The sequence below is a fragment of the Cystoisospora suis genome (assembly GCF_002600585.1).
Source record: "Cystoisospora suis strain Wien I chromosome Unknown contig_1692, whole genome shotgun sequence".
In the NCBI taxonomy this organism is placed as follows: domain Eukaryota; phylum Apicomplexa; class Conoidasida; order Eucoccidiorida; family Sarcocystidae; genus Cystoisospora; species Cystoisospora suis.
In genome coordinates this window covers 10,395-29,404 of record NW_027154492.1, presented here as the reverse complement: position 1 = coordinate 29,404, position 19,010 = coordinate 10,395, and the positions used below count along the sequence as shown (strand labels likewise).

General features: G+C 42.5%; 1 protein-coding gene across 1 annotated transcript; it reads right to left on the bottom strand.

Moving 5' to 3' along the window:
* Nucleotides 1-101: 101 nt before the first annotated feature.
* Nucleotides 102-19,010, bottom strand: CSUI_003745 (uncharacterized protein; the record flags this gene model as incomplete). Its single annotated transcript, XM_068063940.1, has 3 exons — nt 13,811-19,010; nt 12,570-13,013; nt 102-11,289 (listed from the first exon to the last, which is right to left on the bottom strand). Coding segments are annotated over exons 1-3 (16,824 nt in total), but the record flags the coding sequence as incomplete, so codon positions are not given.

Below are 19,010 nucleotides of genomic sequence, written 5' to 3'. Positions count from 1 at the left end.
TTCTTCTTCTTTTCGAGTTGTTCTTTCTCTTCTTTCTCTTTCATCTCTCTCTCCTGTCTCGCAGCTAGCCATCGATACGTCACTCGACATGCAAGCTTCACCTCTAAAGCAAAAGGGATCTTCTTTTTCTTCTTTCTCTCTGAAAGACCCGTCTGAGGTGGACGACTGCTTTCTCTTTCTTCAAAGTTCATCTCTTCGTCTTTTTGCTTCTTCCTCATGCCCCTATCTCCATCGCCAACCTCTTCATCTTCTTTTATCTCTTCCTCCTCATCTTCCTCCTCCTTTCTCATCACTTCGTCTTCATCTTCTTCTTCTTCTCTTTCTTCTTCTTCTCCTCTTAGTGTCGTTGATTCTCCCCCTTCTCTTTCGTCTTGAGGTATTTGAAATTCCTCTAGCAGGACGGTGCATGCAGCTACCAGACATCCCGTTATATAGGGAATGAGATAGGCAACGTCATAGGGCGATCTGGAGATCTCTTTATCTTCGGAAAGAGAAGAAGAGAAAGAAGGAGACAATTCATAAGAGGCACGATGACCTCTCGAAGAATCGAGGTAAAGATCTTCCAAGCTATCTCTCCTTTCATGCCCCTGGAGATCTGGATGGAGATATACAAACTGCTGACGTGAAGATAAAGATAAGATTGAATGAATGAGAGACCTCTCAACAAGTTGGGGTGGATGAAGAAAAGAAGAGATGTCTTTGGAGATCTTCCTTTCATCTTCTGTTCTTCCCGAAGAAGAAGAAGAAAGAAGAGAATGAGAATCTCCAGAAGGTTCTATCGTTGGCTCTTTCTTCTTCTTCCCAAGCGATTCTTCGCATGCGAGATAAAGATAGTTCAAGTCATCTCGATAGACAGCCTTCTCATCGCTCTTCAACAAGTGACTCTTCAGTTCTTCCTCTTCTATCGAGAAGAAGAGACGATGATCTCTCTCTACCTTTCTATCTTCTACAGTTGGTACAGAGTTAGGCGAGAGGGACCTTGTTGAGAGATACAATGAGAGAGAGGAGAAAGAAGAAGAAGAGAAAAGATCCAGAGACGCTGCGAAATTGAAGCGATCTAAGGTTTCTCGAAGACGATAAGAGTCAAGGTGTAGCCAGTCTAAAGAAGAAGAAGACTGACGATGATAAAGGGGGAGAGGAAGAAAGGCAGTTGAAGATAGAGACCGTTTCATACATTGAAGTAAAATCTTGAAAGACATATGAGAGATCTTTCTCCTCGTCATCGTCTTGCTATTCTCTCTATCTTCTATATCTTCTGTTAAGATCTTCTGTTCATCTCCAGAAGACATCTCTTCTTCTTTCTCTCTTCTTCCTCTTTCATTCTTTTCTGTCTCTTGTGAAACATATGAAGAATGACGAAGAGAGTCTCGCATAGAATAGAAAGCTAGGAGAGAAGCAACAGTCTCTTCTTCTTCTTCCTCCTCTTCTTCTTCACTCGCCCTATCATCACCCTTATCGTTCTCCCATTGTTCTTCATCCCTACTGCTTTTCTTTATCCCTTGGATTGCTCCCTGATCGAGAGGAAATCTCTTCTCTTCATGAGGTGTAGGAAGTCGACTCGTCCATACAATAGAATCTGTAATGATAGGAGGGAGATGACGAAGATTTTCTTCTCCTTCCTCTTCCTCTTCATATGGACGAGAAGCTCTCATTCTGGTCTCTCCTTCTTGTTCTTCTTCTCTTTCTTCTTCTTCTTGTTGATCCTGTTGACTTCGATCTCCTCTTCCCCCCTCACGTCGTTGATCTGTGAAGACGAAGCTCGAGTGTCTATACACCTCCTGCACCAGGTGCCGGTCAGACGTAAGAAGATTTCTTAGGAGCACATCATCGTAAGATGGGGAACCTGTGTATAGAATAGACAAGAGATAATACAAATGAGCGGGTAGAAGATCAGTAAGTAACGAACACTTCTGCAACGGGGATTCCAATTCTTCTTCATTTGCTTCTTGATGACTTTCATCGTCTTCTTCTTCTTCTACATTCTCACATGTACGCGTCCCCGCCCCTTTGAAAGAAGATGGATGAAATCGGGAAGGAGACGTCTCTTCATAAGGAGAAGAAGAAGAAGAGTGGTAGTAGTAGTAGCAAGGAAGAATATAAAGAGAAAGGCACTGAATGAGAGGAAAGAATGATGCTTTTAATGAGAAAGAAGAGGAGAGAGATGAAGAGAAACAGCTCTCCTTCCATCGATATCTTTCATCTTGACGTGAACTTTCCATATCTCTTTCTCTTCTCTGTCTTCTTCTTTCTGCTTCTTCTTCTTCATCTTCAAATCTTCGTTCTCTCCTTTCTTTATCTTCTCGGTCATAACGCACTGAAGAAAGAAGACTTCTTCTTTCTCTCCTCTCTTCTCGGCTTTTCTTTCTCAAGATCAGCGCCTCTGCTACATAAGAGGCAGATGCCGAAAGACCTTGAAGAAGATAATGAAAGGCTTTAGAAGATAAAATCTCTTTGCAGAGATTCCATCGTCGTTTTCTTCTTTTAAGCAAGTCACTCTTCTTCTTCTTTTCTGAAATCTTCTTCTTCTGCTTCTTCTTATCTCCATAGATATCCTTTTTTGATAGAGTCGTAGACGTCCGACTTTCTTCATCTAGATTTATCTCTTCGAAAGAGGAAAGAATCTCCGCAGCTTCAAGGCCAAGTCGCCATATGTGTATATACACCTCACACCATGTTGATACATAGAGGCATATCGCTTGATGTGTAAGTCGGGGAAGAGCCTCCTTTTCTTCTTCTTCCTTGCCATTCTCTGTTGAAAGATAGACATCTACAACATATCGACAAAGAGCCTTCATCGCTTCGATCCACATGCGAGAAATACTTGAAGAGTCGCTTGCCTCTTTCTCACCGTTCTCTTCTTCTTCTTTCTTCTTCTTGTCTCTTATTATACTGCGACAAACTCGAAGAACACATCGAGCTGTTCTCTCGCGAAGAGAAGGAGAAGAGGAAGAGGAAGAAGAAGAGGAAGAGGAAGAAGAGGAAGAGGAAGAAGAAGATTGAGAGATAGTGAGAGAAGTCGTGGTATCATCTGGAACATCATGGAGAAGATATGTAGAGAGCTTCGAAATTTCTTGGATAAGAAGAAGGAATTGCAAGAAAGATTTCTTTATCTCAGTCGATTCCTCTTCTTTCTCTAGAGACAGACGACGAGGAGAAGAAGAAGAAACGGAGAATAAAGGAGAGGTAGAAGAAGAAGAAGCGAGGAAAGACGGATAGATAATCTTCGTGAAGAGACATGTTCGTAGCGATTCTAAGCGAGTGAACATCCAGGCAAAAGAAGAGATTCTTCTCTCACGCCATTCTCCTCCATGAAAGAGTTCTCCTAATGAAGAAGAAGAAGAAGAAAGATAGTGCATGCCCTTCCTTCTTTCTGAAACAGATTCATCATTCACATCTTTCTTAATCAAAAGCTTTAGAGTCTGTTCTCCTCCAGACGACCTCTCAAGAGAAGAAAGATCTCTATGAAAGACTTCTCCTTCTTCGTCTAAAGACTTTCCTAGTAAGCGCTCGAGATGCACAGAAGGAAGTAGAGGAAAAGAAGAAAGATCGCCAAAGAGACTTCTCATAGGAAGAAGAAGATAAAGATGATGAACCACCGAAAGATCTGACGTGGAGATGCGAGTAGATGAAGAGCCACTGGGTAGGGGAGACGGAGACAAGAAGAACAAGAAGAATAGAGAAGAAAGTCTTTGAGAAGTAGGAGAAGGAGGAGAGCAAGAAGAAGAACAGGTCGATAGAGAAGAGACGGGAGACGAAGAAGAGGAAGAAAGAAGATGAGAATGAAGAGGACGAGGATGACGGAGACGTGGTAGAGAAGAGGTTTCGAGTTGGAGAATAGAAGCTTTGCATATAGATCTAAATTGTGTGAAGAGACGGCATGAAAGAAAAGCGAATGACTCGATACAAACTCGTAAAAAGATTCGCCCTATCTCTCTTTCCTCTTCTTTCTCTTGCCCGATCTTGTTCATCGCCATCTTCACGGCCTTCTTCTTTTTCTTCTCTTTCTTCTTCTCCTTCTTCATCTCTTCTTCTTCTCTTTCTTTTTCTCTCCTACTGTCTCTCACGTCGTCATCTTCACTAGTAGAATCCTTGTCTCTGTCTTCCTCTCTCTTCTCTCTTTCTTCTTGAGAAACAGACAACGACAAAGGAGTATAAATTTTCCTCTGCGCTTTCTCTTCTTCTTCTTCTCGTTCTTCTTCCTTTTGTCCTCTTCTCTCTTCAGAATCGAGTTCGCGAAGGCTTCTTTTCTTGACTCTCTCGATATGTTGAATATAACGAAGTTTCGACGCTTCAAACAAACCGCAAGACATCCATAGAGCAAGGAAACATGAGAAACTAATTCTTTCCATGGACGACAGATCTCCTCTCCCTCTTCTCTCTCTTCTTTCCTTCTCTTTCGTCTTATTCTTCTCTTTAGTCTTCAGCCCTCCTTGCTTCTTCTCTTTCTCTTTCTCCGGATTTAGATCTTTCTCTTTTTGCTCCTGTTCATCTCTTCTGAATTTCATGCTTAAGAGACATTGCGATTCATTGCGAGGATCTTCGTTTCTCAACGCCATTGTCATCATCGAAGAAAGACAGTCTTGAATACAATAGATAGCACGACGCAATAGCTGATATCTCTTCTCCGAATATAAGCCGATGAAGGGAGAACCGCCTTGGGTCTTCATCTCTATGCTGTGATCTTTCTCGTCTAGGTGGAAGTTTCCTTTGACTCCTTCATAGAAATCTAAAGAAGATTTCAAAGCAACGTAATGTTCGTATAGATCTTCATCTTCTTTCTTCCTTCTCCTCATCACGCCCTTCTCTGGCACTTCAACTTCATCTACCTGCTCTTTTTCATTCCTTCTTTCATGTAAATCTCTCCCTCTCTTCTCCATCGACTTCTCCGTCTTCATCTTTCCCTTGTCTCTTCGATTTTCTCCCGCGACAAACTCAAGATCGTCATCGCTCTCGCTAAAGACAGAAGAAGAAGAAGCAGAAGAAGAAGACTTAGAGGATGGGAGGAGGATATCAAGGATTTCTCCTGCCCAGTGAAGAGAAGATTCATGAAGAAGATGAGGTGTCTTGGAGAGACTCTGAAGAGGAAGAGGAAGAGGACTTTCTTTCTCCTGATTGAGAAAGAAAAGCGAGTGAGAATCTTGCCTTCTCTTCTCCTCTTCATTCTCTTCAAGATCAGAAGACGTCTTCGTGAAAGATGACCCATGATCTTCCTTCTTGAAAACGTCTTCTCCTTTATCCCCTTCATTCTTGAGAGAAGAGAGAAGAACACGAGGTCTCCTCATGTACACTTGAGATAAGAGCAGTTGTAGTCGGTGTAAAAGAGGAGAGATCCATTCTACAGAAGAAGAAGAAGCAAGATGTGTTTCTTGATATGCCTGGAGATCTGAATGAAATCCTTCTTGAAGATAGATAAGCTGAAGAACGAGCTTATAGGAAGGGTGAAGCTTCCTACATAGTAGTAGAGGTCTCCTCAGGCCACCCTCCAGTCTACTGAACCAACCCTCCGAAGGATGGAGAACACAGAGGGATAAGGAGCGAGAAGAAGAAGAAGAAGAAGAATAAAGATGCTGAAGAAGAATCTCTCTAAAGAGAGAATTCTCTGACAATCTCTCTTTTACTGCATGGGCCAAGGAAGGCTCTATCATCATATCTTCAAGAGAAAAACAAGAAGAAGAAGAAAGGAAAGGGCTATCTTCTTCTCTGTCTTCTTCCTCTTCTTGTATATTCTCTTCTTCTTTAGTCTTTCTTCGCTCTTGAACAGAAGGGAGAGAATTCATAGACATCCCGGGAGAGGTCGAGATTAATGAGGAGGAGAAGAAAGAAGAAGAAGAAGAGACAAGGTAACGTTGTCTCTCTTGAGAAGAAGAAGAAGAAATGATATGATAGAGATGAGATGAAGAGATAGGAATGAGAGAAAGGGCCACGAGAATTCTCTCAAAGCTTTCATTCTCTTCATCCCTTCTACAGCTCCCAACATTTCTTCTTCTCTCCTCTTTCATCCCCAATCCTTCTTCTTCTTCTACGTCGACTTCTATCTCTTCCCATCTCTTCTTTCTCTTCTTAATCTTCTTCGTCTTCTTCTTCTTCTGTTCTCTCAGTTCTATCTCATCTTCTTCATCTTCTTCCTCATCCTTTTCCGACTGTCTTTCTGAAGTTAACCCGAGCTGAGAGGTTCTTTCTTCCTCTATACAACAACAAGAATGATCTTCTCTACATAGAGATTCTCTCCTTCGACAAACATCTTCATTCTTTCTTCCTCTTCTTCTTCTTCTCTTCGAGTCGAGAAGTTCAGCAATGAGATGGAAGAGTATACACCGATAATTCTGATCTTTCTTCATCTCTTCTTCTCTTTCTTCTTCTAGATCGCCTTCCTTGCCCTTCACTCTCTTCTTCTTTCTCTCTTTCATAAGATCAGATCGATATGCTGAAGTATTTATGTACTGAAGACCACATAAGCGCAATAGATGTAGAGACAAATCTATAGAATCATCTTCTTCTTCTCTTTCTTCGGATCTTCCTTCTTCCCGTTCTCCTGTCGCCTTCTGACTTTCTAAGAGATATGTGTTTTGAGACGAGATCGGCCGAGACGAGAACGAAGAAGAAGAAGAATTGAAGATATCCAGAGGAGGAGGAGAAGAAGGCTGGGGCGTATTAGTAGAAGAAGAAGTTACTGTCCGCGGGCGCAGGTATTGTGAGGGAAACTTTTTCTTAGGGAGAGAGAACTGAGGTGATCTCCAATATTCGATTATAAGCCGAAGCATCCAGTCGTGTTGATAGGAAAACCTCTTCATAGGAGAGAAAGAAGAAGATGACGATGAAGCGAAAGAGGAGAGAGCGTCATGAGGATTGCTTATGTGTGATGTGAAGAATTCGATCGGCTTCTTCTCTTTCTTCATTTCTTTCCTTCTGTTTCCTTTCTTCTCTGTATGAGCGAAAGAAAAGGAATTTTTGACAGCGAGAAGAAGCTCTCTATATCCACCAGGAGACCTATCTGCTAAGAGAGATATACATGAAAAGATGATGTCGTACACCCTCTGTACAAGACATATCAAACATCCCTTATCGCTTGTCCTTCTTCTTTCTTCATCTCTAGTCTTCTTCTTCTTGATCTGTATCTCCTTCTTCTCTTGCTTCTTCGCCTTTTCTTCAAACTTCTTTCTATCTAATGAACTCGGAGACGTATCACCCGTATCTTGAGAGAAAGAGACGAATAGAACATCTCTTCTTGCCTCCTTCTCATTCATCTCCTCTCGATATGAAAAGGAAGAAGATTCTCTCAGTGTAAGTAAAGACCTTCCTAGCTCCTGTGAAGAGCTTCCACGGGCATAGAGCTGATCGAAGAAGAAAGGCGATGAGGGACGTCTTGAGAGAGGATAGAAACCTCGAAGAAAAGCAGGGGATTCTCTGCATGTCTCACACCCCCAACTCCTTTCTGTACGATTCTCCTCTTCGTCTCTCCTACTTCGACGATCGCCAGAAAGGAGAATCTTCTTCTTCTCCTCCGTCGTGTTCTTCTTCTTCTCACTTTCTGAAGAAGAAGGATAATATACACCGCAGCTTCTCTCTTGATCTCTAAGAAGAAGAAGAGAAGAAAGAAGCTTATTCACAGGAAGAAAGATATACTTGAAAAGAAGAGGTAAAACAAGCTTCGAAGAGATCCAATTCAAAACTTCTCTTTCTCCCAACGTAGGCGACAATTGAGAGCCTAACTGTAATGCCGTTGTGATGTATATACACCATAGCAATAGCATATCAAGAGCCACACCTATCAATGCCTTTCCTTCTCCTTCTTCTGCCTCTTCTTTTTCCTCATCTTCGTCTACTTCTTCTATAGCATGAGTTCTTCTTCTTCTCTTTCTTTTGTCATGTCGATCTGAAAAGAAGAAAAGACCTCCGTCAGCTTGTTTCTGTAGATCTTCCTTCTCCTTCTGACTGACAGTTCTCTTTCCCGCTGTCTTCTTCGCCAAAGACGAAATCTCTTCTTCTTCTTCGTTTAGTCTATTCCCACTGGAGGAGTGTGAGAGAGAGCAATGATGCACAAAAGAGTGTAAGACGAAGGAGAAGAGATTCTCACCCCCGCTCCTCTCTATACTGTCTGATACGTATCCTTCTATATGATCTTCATGGTCGTCTCTCATGCTGTGTCTCCCTTTCTTCTTTTTCTTCTCTTTCTCTTTCATTCTCTCCAACTCTTCTTCTACTTCTTCTTTCAACTCTCCTTCTTCTTCTTTCGCCTTTACTTTCTCTCTTCTATTCTCCGTCTTCTTCTTCTTGTGTTTCTTCTCTTCTAAAGAAGGCAAGATGACTGCATTCTCAACGTCACTCTTCTCTTCTTCTCTCTCTATCTCCAGCTCTTCTTCTTTTTCTTCATTTCTCTTCTGCTTCAGCACTTCTCTAAGATACTTCTCGAAAGAAGAAAGTATGAAAGAAGGAAAGAAAGCCCTCGTCAAGTCGGATGAAAAGAAAGTTAAGAAAGACTTGAAACAGCAGAGGTCACTCCAAGACGAAGGCAAGAAGGAGAGGCCGATAGACGAGGAGCCGTTCATTTCTCTCGAGAGGAAAGAAGAAGATGAAGAGACAACTTGCCTTCTCTCATTCGTCATGGATCTATAAGGTTTCTCATAAGGAAAGATAGAATCTTGAAGAGGATCCTGACTGATAGATGAAGAGGAAGAAGAGAAGGAAGAAGAGAGAGAAAGAAGATGATCTGTGTGAAGAGAGTGTGTAGATAGAAGATAACTCAAGAAAAGCAATCCTTCTGTCGACGTTTTTAGACATGTTGTAATTGATACCATTTCTTCATAAAGGCGAATGAAAAGGTCCTCTTTCCTTCTCTTTTCTTCCTCGCTCTCTTCTTCTTCCTCTCCCCTATGAATGCCTTGCTTCCATGAGAAGAAGGCTGTTGAAGACGAAGGAGATGAAGAGTCAAAAGAAGCAGAAGAAGAGAAAGAAGAATGAGACGATAAAGAGAGGACACGATAGCGAAGCTGGTGCTTTAGAATCCGCAGAAGAGAGGCTACATTTCTAACTGACATATCACAGAGCAAATCTCCTGAAGGGTCAGAGGTGACTGAGGAGAGGTCTTCTTCCCGAGAGAATAAGAAATGAAGAGAAGAAGTAAGAAAAGAAGAGCTCGAAAGAGGCAGACAGAGATGACTTAAAGGCTGAATATGTGAGAAGAGGCGTGAGAAAGAAATGGAACGCACGGGAGGAGGAGAAGAAAAAGACAGAGGAGAAGAAGAAGAGAGAAGACGGGATCGACTCTTTTTATCTTTCTTTCTGAGTGAGATGTCTTCTTCTTCTTCTTGTGGCTCGTTTTCTGAGAGAATCGCAGAAAGAAGGAAAACAGAAGACGGAATAGGAACCGAAGAGGCGTCTTGATAAGCGAAAGACCATTCATGATCTTTCTTTCTTAAACTCATCTCTTCATTTTGTTCTTCTCTTTCCTTCTCCTTCTTCTTCTCAATTTCATCGGAGCTTTCTATCTCTTTCATCTTTCTCATCGCCTTCTTCCTCTTCTTCTCTTCTTTTTTCTTCTTCTTCTCCTCTTCCTTCTCCTCCTTTTCGCACTCCTGTCCCTGTCCTTCGATACCTTTCTTTTTACTTTTCTTCACTTCTTCTTCTTCTTCCTCTTCTTCTAGACTGCAGGCTTTCTCTAGAACAGATAATAATAGATGTCTCCACCTCCTTGCAATCGAGTACGATGAAGCATCACAGAGCTGTGCTTGTCTCTTATTCCTCCTATCAGATACCAACGAGTCATGCAGCCTATCTTCTTTCCCTTCTTCCTCTTCTTTTTCTTTCTCTGGATCATCATCTTCATCTTGATTCTTCCTCTTCTCTTCTTCACTCTCTCTCTTCTTCTTGTTCATCTTCTTTCTCTTCTTCTTCTTCGCCCCTTCGTCCTCGTCTTCTACATCTTTATCTTCTGTCTCCTTTTCCTCTCCTTCTTCCTCATGCCTCCTCGATACACCAGACGAAGAAGAAGAAGAGAAAGAAGAAGAAGAAGGGAACTGTTTCTTGGCATCTCGTTCATCACTCATGCCTTGTCCTATTGCTGCCGCCCCTAGGATTCTCCATGGCCCGTCTTCCTTTACGTAAGAGAGAAGAGGTCTCGAGAGTCTTTGATTGAGTGCACTTATCTTGAGTAAGCTCTCGACAATCCATCTATACAGACTTTCTAGGCATAGCACAGAGTCAGTCTCGCATCTCTCTTCTGTGGGTCTTATTCTCTCCCTCTTGTCTTTCTTCTCTTTCGCTCTTCCTTTGTCTGTTCTATCCTCCCAGGTCCTATTCTCTATTGAAGAGGGCGACGAGATCTCTCTCGTAGAAGAAGAAGAAGATCTACTCGAGGAAGGTAGAGGACAGGCTGAAGAGAAAGAAAAGAAACAGTTTTTCTTCTTCTCTTCACAGCAATGAAAAGACGAAGCCTTCAAGGAAGACCTGTTCTCTAGATCCATCTTTTCTCTATAGAGAAAGGTCTTGAGCGAAATAGCAAAGATATCTACATATAACGGTTTAGAAGATTGGATCACGTGAGGAGAGGGGTCTTCGTCTTCTTCTTCATCTTCGAGAGAAGGATGATATCTCGATGCTTTGCCATGGAGAGTGTGGCTAGCTCGATTGCATCGAGGTGATAAAGACAGATGGGAAAGTAAAGCTCTTGTAAACCAGGAGAGCTGAGAAGAAGAATTCTGACTCGACTGTCTTCTTTCTCTGTCGTTTCTTCTCTTCTCCCTCATTAAGCCTCCTGAAAGACAAGAAGAAGAAGAAGAAACGGTTGTTCTTCTAGTTGAGGTGGAGACTGGGGAAGCGACAGATGACGGACAAGGGATCTCTTCATCTTCTTCTTCTTCTTTTTCATCGTGATCTTGCTCTTCAGGATTACTATGAAAAGAAGGTCTATCAGAAAGAAATAAGAGAGGCTTCTCAACTGCAAGTTTGAGAATCGATAAGAAATACGATGCTTTACAAATGAAACAATCTCCTTGAGATGACGAAGAAGAGATAGGAATGTTCTCTTCGTCACTCGTGTGGCTGTGATCTCCTTCTCTCTCTTCTTTCTCTTCTTCTCTTCGCTTCTTCTTCTTCTCTGGTGTCTTGTCTATCAGTGCAGAGCTACTTGAAGAGATGGAGAAAGATGTTTCTCTCTTCTTTCTACACAATGAAGAAGAAGAAGAAGAGTCTGATGAAGAAAGAAGGCAAGAGGAAGGTGAGAATAAGCCTGACAGCCATATAGATACTTCACAGAGAGTAGAAGTATCGAAGAGAGGAGAGACAGACAAAATCCTGAAGAAAGAAAGAAAGAAACAAAGAAAGAAAGAAAGACAGAATAAGAAAAAGAAAGAAAGAAAGAATGGCGAGAAGGATTTCATGATGGAGATGTACACAAGGAAAAATGAGACGAAACAGAAAGGCATTGACACGAAAAGGAGTGAAAATAGAAGAATTTCGAAGAAGAAGAAGAAGAAGAGAGAGAAAGAGAGAGAGAGAGGAAGGACAACCCAAGGGCTGCGTCTCAACTGTCTTAGTGAATCGATACTAGAGCTGCTATAACTAGAAGTACTACAAGTGCTACTAAACCCCCACAGATAGAATGATGAAGAAAAAAACAGAAAGCGAGAGAGAGACAGAGAGAGAGAGACAGAGAGACAGAGAGAGACAGAGAGAGACAGAGAGACAGAGAGAGAGAAACACGATGATATATGAGAAAGGTATATGAGAGAACGAAAGAAGAAGAAGAAAGAGAAAGAAAAGAAGAGTAAAACGAAGGAAAAAAGAACGTTAAGAGTTGGCTGGTCTTTCCTAGACTAGTTTGGTTTCTATTACTCCTAAAAGTAGGTCTTCTTCTTCTCCTCCTCTTATCCTCTCTCTCTCTTTTCATTCGTCTCCTTTTTCTGCTGTCTATACGAACTAGGTGTGTATCTATCTCTTCTTGGATCCTTCTCTTCCGATTCTTAATCTTCTTCTGATCATCCCCCCTTCATCTTCTTATCATTCTCCGCGTTTTTCTTCTTCTTTTCGACCAAGTAGGGAGTCCAAAGATGTATTGCAATCTACGTCTACATACGCGCCGGAACAAGAACAAGAGGAGTATACATCTATCTAGCCTCTCTTAGCTAATTTCTCTCTTTCGACAATTCCCGCATTTTGTATGACGTCACCTTCACCTCATCATTCATCGCGTTCATCAATCTCCGGTCATTCATTCTCCCCCTTTACACATCATATAATATACATAGACCTGCATATATATATATATATACACATGCCTAGACTTGTATATACCTGTGCGAGTCCAGGAAGACATATATATACATATATACATGTACTAGGTTTGCTACCTGGGTTTACTACAGACACTCCTATGCACGCAAGCACCACGTATGTAGGTGCTTGCATGCATAGGAGCGACAAGAGAGAGAACAGCCATGAAGAGAGAGAGAGAATGGTACTGTATCGTCTCTAGAAGCGAAGAAGAAAGGAAGAGAAAGAGGAGAGAAGATCAAGTATTTCTTCTCCAACCTTTATCAAGAGAAGAAAGGAGAAGGCAACTATCACTCTCTCACCTTATAAGTAGATGAAGGAAAGATCTTTCTAGAGACGTATAAGAAGATATACACCTCCAGAGTGTTTCCTCGTTACGTCCTCGTCTTGATTTGATCTTGTCCTTCATCTTGTTTCTTATCATACACTCACATCGGTGAAGCTGAAGGAGAAGATGAGTAAGAATAAGAAACTGCTTCTTTCCGACATGTGTCACCCCACATCGGAGATTGTCTCTAAATGCATCGATACCTCCTAGGGACTGAATCGATAGTTGAAGAACCTTCGATGCCGTCCACGGACTAAAACAACACAAAGACTTCAACGGATCATGAGAGAATACAGAAGAAAAAGAAGAAGATGCTGAAGAGAGAGAAGGAGGTAAGCAAAGAAGTTTCGTCCAGTCAAAAGGAAATTCTCCTGGGGGGAGAAGAAGCGTTTGATAGAGGCCTGAGACATTTAAACATCTGAAAAGAGAAAAACAATAAGGAAGGAGAAAGAGCAAGAGAGATATGACCTTGGAAAGATATAGACAAACTTCTCCTCGTCCGGTTTCACTAGACATCGAGGGTTCGAACCCTACAGAGGTCAAGGCAGGTGTACAGACACCCAACATGTCACGGTGACGAGTGGAAAAAGGCGAGATGTATCTACACTACATGCAAGAGTGTTTATACATATATATATATATATATATATGTATACATGTATTGGCAGTTTACACGCACCTACATATACGTATGTATACCGAAGAAGGCCAGCATAGATGAACGTGAGACGTGTATATCTCTGTACAGAGTTCTATGATTACATAAATGGAGAGAGAAGGAGCAATAGATATAAATAAATAGAGACACATAGATATAGAGAGAGACACCGAGACGGATTGCTAGCATGAGAGAGTCTTCTGTATGAACAACTAGGGTCGTACAGACACAGTTTCATCTCGATGTCGATGCTTGTCTCCCACATCCACAACAATCGAGACAGGAAGTCAGAACAATCGATTCTCTTTTCTCATTCATCAGTCCTCTCTTTTCTCTCTCCTCTCACGACCCTCTTTCTCTTTTTTCTTTTCACCGGAAGCTGAAGGGGAGTCTTGTATACCTCTCTATAGGTATACATATACAGATAGATATAGATATATAGAGAGGGAGAGAGAGATCGAGACGGATTGCAGTGCGAGCGACAATGCCTTTCATCAATGAAACGTCGATTTGTCTCCCTTCTAAAGAGAACAGCAAAGCACGGAAGAGCCACCTACGTATGGAGGAGTGAGAGAGGAGAGAGAGGATTTGAAGAAGAACAATCTGAAGATTTATCAAGAGAAGACAGCGTCCTCTCTTCTTCCTGATCATCATCTTCATCCTTGCTATGAGGGGAGCCGAGAGGAAGAAGATTGAAAGAAGAAGAAGAAGAAAGCCTGAGGGGAGAAGGACTTTGCTGTGGAAAGGTGTCATCCCTGAGAGGCTTGTTTCTTTTAGTAGAGCGAAGCACACTCGATTGAAGTCGATGAGAAAGACCTCTGACTCGATCGTGTATATGAAGATCGAAAGATGGATCTACAGAAGGAAGAGAAGAATGACTGTCTTGCGAGCTTCCGTCTTCTTGTTCTTCTTCTTCTGCATGATGAGAGAATCGATGGAGATGAGGAGAGACAACATCGAGACAGAGACGAAGAATTTCATGAGGAGAGACGTGAGCTGGAGGCATCTCCATACTAAGAGAAGAAGAGGAAGAAGAAAGATGGGGAGATTGTCGTTGTCCGTCTTTATGAGGAGACGTTCTATTTCCTTGTTCTTCTTCTTCATCTTCTTCTTCTTCATCCTTCATGATATCATCGATGCCAGCCAGATGTAAGTCCATATCTTCATCTTCCTCTACATCTTCTATCTTATTCTCCCCCTCTTCTTCTTTCTCCACGGTTTTACGTGTCTCATCAGAAGACAGACTATTCTTCTTCTTCTCCTCAGAACAGGTAGTGAGAGAAGAAGCACTCGAAGAAGAAGACTTCTTCTTTGATATGTCTTTTCTGTTGATCTCTTTAGACAGTTTCTCACGTATGAGAGCTTCATCTGTACACCATAGACCTGCGGCCTGCCACCCTTTTAACGTCCACCACCCGTCTTCTTTGTTACCTAGATCTTCTTCCTCTTCGGAATAATCTTCCTCATGAATCTCCCTGGCGAGTTCTTCTCTCCTCTTCTCGAGCTTTTCTTCTCTCCCCATGTAGACGAAATGGCTCTGCAGTCTTCGTAGACAGTTCAAGATCGTCTTTTCATCCGGGAGCTGTTCTCTCATAGATGATTGGAGCATTGTATAAAGTCTTAAGAAAGTCCTTTCCGTAAGGAATCTCTTTCGAAGTCTCTCTTCTCCTCTCCCGTCTTCTTCTGCCTCTCTTTGTTGATCTGCACCTTCTTCTCCGATCGTTCCTCTTCTCAGGTGTACATACACCTCAGCAAGGACAGAACAGCAACCCTGTAGAAGTAGCAATCCGAAGAAATTCACAAGAGGTGAAGAATGAAGTAAAGCACAGGTCAAATGCTGGCGTAGCCCGAGCTTAGATGGAATGATTTGAGATGTGAGAATGGAGACAAAGTTCCTGAAAAAGTCGGCCTTCTCGAGATTCTCTTGATAGACATGGGATGTATATAAGAGATCATCGATACTTAGAGGGCTCTCCAGAGAGTCGGGGTTTATATTGCTAGGCCAGCTCGAGGAAGGCGCCAAGGCAAAGGAAGAAAAGGAAGGAGAGCAAGGAGGCATCTCCTGCGAGAAAGAAGAGAGACTTTCGACTCCGAAGGAATGGAGAGGAGATGCAGGAAGACCCATACAAGAGGAGATTGAAGAAGAGAAAAAAGAAGAAGAGGATGATGATGGTGCTGAAAGAGATCTTCTTGAGAGGAGAAGAAGAAGGCGAACAAGAAAGAGAGAGGAGAGCGCGAACTGCACTGACGGTCTTGGAGCTAAATGAAGAGAAGTCAAATCTTGAAGAAAGTGAAGATGAAGAGATGAAGGATACACAGAAAGAAGAGAAAGAAGAAGTTCCTGTTGAGGAGGAAGAAATACTGGACGTAAAGTAAGAAGGAATGTCTTGAGACCGATGTGATGACGGTGAGGAGGAGAAGAAGAAGAGGGAGGGAGGGGGGGAAGACAAAGGAGAATGTGATGGAGAAGTAACGTTTCTAGGATCCATGATGGAGAGTCAAGATATGAGTGAGAATGAGAGCGAAGAGGAGAGAAAGAAGAAGAAGATAAAGGATAAAGAGAAAGAAAAAGGGGCGATCCAACGGGATATTCATCATGAGAGGGCCGATGAGAAGCACGAGTCGGTTCATCTTTCTCATCGATCTTCTCTTCTTTGTCTCCTTGCTGTATCTTCATCTCCTCTTCTTCATACTCTTGGACGGCTTTGCCTTCGTTTTTTCTTTTCTCCTTCTTTCGTTTCTTCTTCTTTCTATACATCTCATCTTCTTCTTCGTCCTTTCTCTCCTCTTCATTCATCCACGCTGCTTCCTTCCTCTCTCTCTTAAGCCCTTCAGTGATAGAAGTCACTCCCTCAACCACTCTCGATGTCTCCCGCTCTTCTCCCGTGTCTCCGTCTCCTTGTCTCTCCAGCAGATCCCTTTGAGGTCTCCGCGTCAAGACGATGAGAGACTTTCTTCTTCTTCTCTTTGACTGTGAAAGAGGTTTCAGAAGATTTTCTAAAGTTTCTCTCCCTGTGAAGGCATGCAAGAGATGAGCTAAGCTCTGTAAAACAGATGGGTTAATTAATCTTCTCTTAATCCACCCGAGGGATTGCCAGCGATCTTGAGAGAAGGGCAGTCTTCCTCTACCATGAGAAAGCTGTCTACATAACAAAGAAGACGTGAAAGGATCTTCATTCTCTATATCGTCTTGTTCTCTCTTACTATAGAGAGAAGAAGAACTCTTCGTCCATGATTCTTCCCTATGGGGATTTCCAAGATCATGTATATCTTCTTCTTCTTCCTGTGGTTGTCTCAGAAGAGCTCCAGATCCCTTCACATCTTTTTCATCTCTTCTGTTCTTTTCCTCTCTCTCATCTTCGCTTCTGCCTCTCATCAAAGAAGAAGCAGAAGAGAATCTAGTGTGAATAGAAGGAGAAATAGAAGATGAAGACGAAGGAGAAGAAAGAGATTCTTGCAGATACTTAATGCCTCTTCTTAGGCCCAATAGCCACACAAGCACATCCCGTCTCCGATCATAGCTTAATGAGAGACATGCTCTCGCTATCACATCTCCTACTGTTACGATAGAAGAAGAAGAAGAAGGATGGGGTTTGCGAGGAAGGAAGGAGCGTCTTCGAAGGAAAGAAAAGCCGACAGAAGGATCGCTATGAAGAAGTAACTTCAAGATAAGTCGCAGAATCGACTGTCTTAAGGCATAACGGAGAGGGACCTGACTATTACAAGATCTCCGTGAGAATCTCTTCATTTGACATAGCATCTTGACTATAGCTTCATCAGCTTCTTGAGAACTTGTAGGATTGAAAAGAATACAGGAGGAGGAAGAAGAAGAAGAAGAGAGATGAGAATCCGCCCTCTTTTCATTACAAGAGAAGGAGGGAGAGAAGCTTCTCTTCATGAATGAGGAACCTCCTTCATCGCGAGACTGAAATGACGGAACTGTTCTTCGTCGGACAAGCGTTTCTTTATTAGGAAGATGAGAAGAGGAAGAAGAAAAGGTTAGGAGCATAAGACGACGATGAAGAGAAGAAGACGCAGAAGAAGAAGAAGAACAGTCACATGATAGACAGCAGCATGATGTGAAGGTTTTGCCCCAAGCAATAGGCCAGGCTGCTTCATGGAATTTGTCATTTCTCTTGAGTTGCTTCGTCTCTTTCTTTCTCTTATCTTTCATAATTCTCTCTTTTCTCTCTTCTTCTCCGTCTTCCTTCTCGGCAAGAGAAGAAGACGAAGCAAAGCCATCTGAACTGTCTAGAGTAGAAGAAGAGAGAAGAGAGAGACTCTCCGGCGCCGCATTCCAAGCGACTACAGAGGGCATCCATTCATTACAATAAGAGAAAGAAGAAGAAGAGTTGAGATTCCTATCTTGAAGTAGGGAAGATGCATTTTGCTTCTTCTTCTTCTGTTGGAGCAGCTTCATCTGAAGACCCTCAAGTGCATTCATCATAGCTGCAAGAAGAACACCCGATCTAAGAGACGTAGAAGAAGAGGAAGAAGAAGGAGAGATGGGATTCTCCTTGTTATGACCACTACTGGTGCTACTGCCTGAGGGGCCGTGATCTGTTAAGAGATAAGGAGAAGAAGAAGATTTCTCTTCATCTTCTCCTCTTTTTGCAGAATGAGAAGGAGGGAAGTGATAGAGGAACCCATTCGTGATCATACGTAGAGTAGGGGAGATGCCAAGGCTTTTTCTTCTGTCTTGTCCGAGATCGAGTAAAGTTTCAAGAAGTCTCCATAGACGGAGGCGGAGAAGGAGAGAGAAGGAGAGGGGAGAAGAAGAAGAAGAAGAGAGAAAAGATCCGAGGGTTGAGAGAAAGGTAGGAGAGGTGATATGATTGGAAAGACGTCTACGTGTATGACATGTCCGAAGATCTAGAGAATCAAGGAATGAGGAATGAAGAATCGAAGTGACAAGAAGAACAAGCAATTCGGTCAGGTCCTCCAACTGAAGATTTCGTGGCTCTTGTCTGCCTTTGACCAAAGAAAATGAAGAAGAAGAAGAAAGAGATGTATCCGAGGAGGAAGTAGATGGACCCGAGAGAAGAAGACTTAGGAGTTGAAGAAGCTCTGAACACTGGGGAGATACTCGGGTGTAACTACAGATGAGATGTTTTAAGATGATATGATGCTGATCTTCATCCCCTTCGCCATAATCATGGTCATAATTCTCACTTCTGCGTAGGACTTGTTCACTTTGTCGATCTTTGCCTATTCGGTCTTTTCTTCTTGTCTCTTCTTTCGTGATGTCGATGGTAGGAGAGAAAGAAGAGAAAGAGGCAAAAGACTGGTGGAAAGACAAACGAAGTGACACAGCATATCGATTCAAACGTCGATGAAGAACATGAACAGCCTCCTTCTTTCTTTGAAGAGAAGATTCAGACAGAGGCTTTCTCCCGCCCCCCTGGTATAGTAAAGATCCGTCCTCTTCTCCTTCTCTCATCCATAATAAGGCCTCTAAACCTACTCTGCATGCATTCAAATCATGTGCTAAAAGATCTCCTGTATACGAGAAAAACTCTCCCTCTTCTTTCTCTTCCCCCGTCATATCTTCCTCTTCTCCTTCGTCTTCCTTATCCATCTTGTCCAGCACTCTCACTGTGTTCTTCATCTTCTCTTCTCTCTTCTTCTTTTCTTTTCTTATATCTTCTTCACTGTCGTGGCCTCCATCTCTATCACATAAGACATTCTCATGGACGTCATCTCTATCGTCGTAACGGTCGTCAAGACTTTCTCGAGTAATCCCTACCATCGTATCGG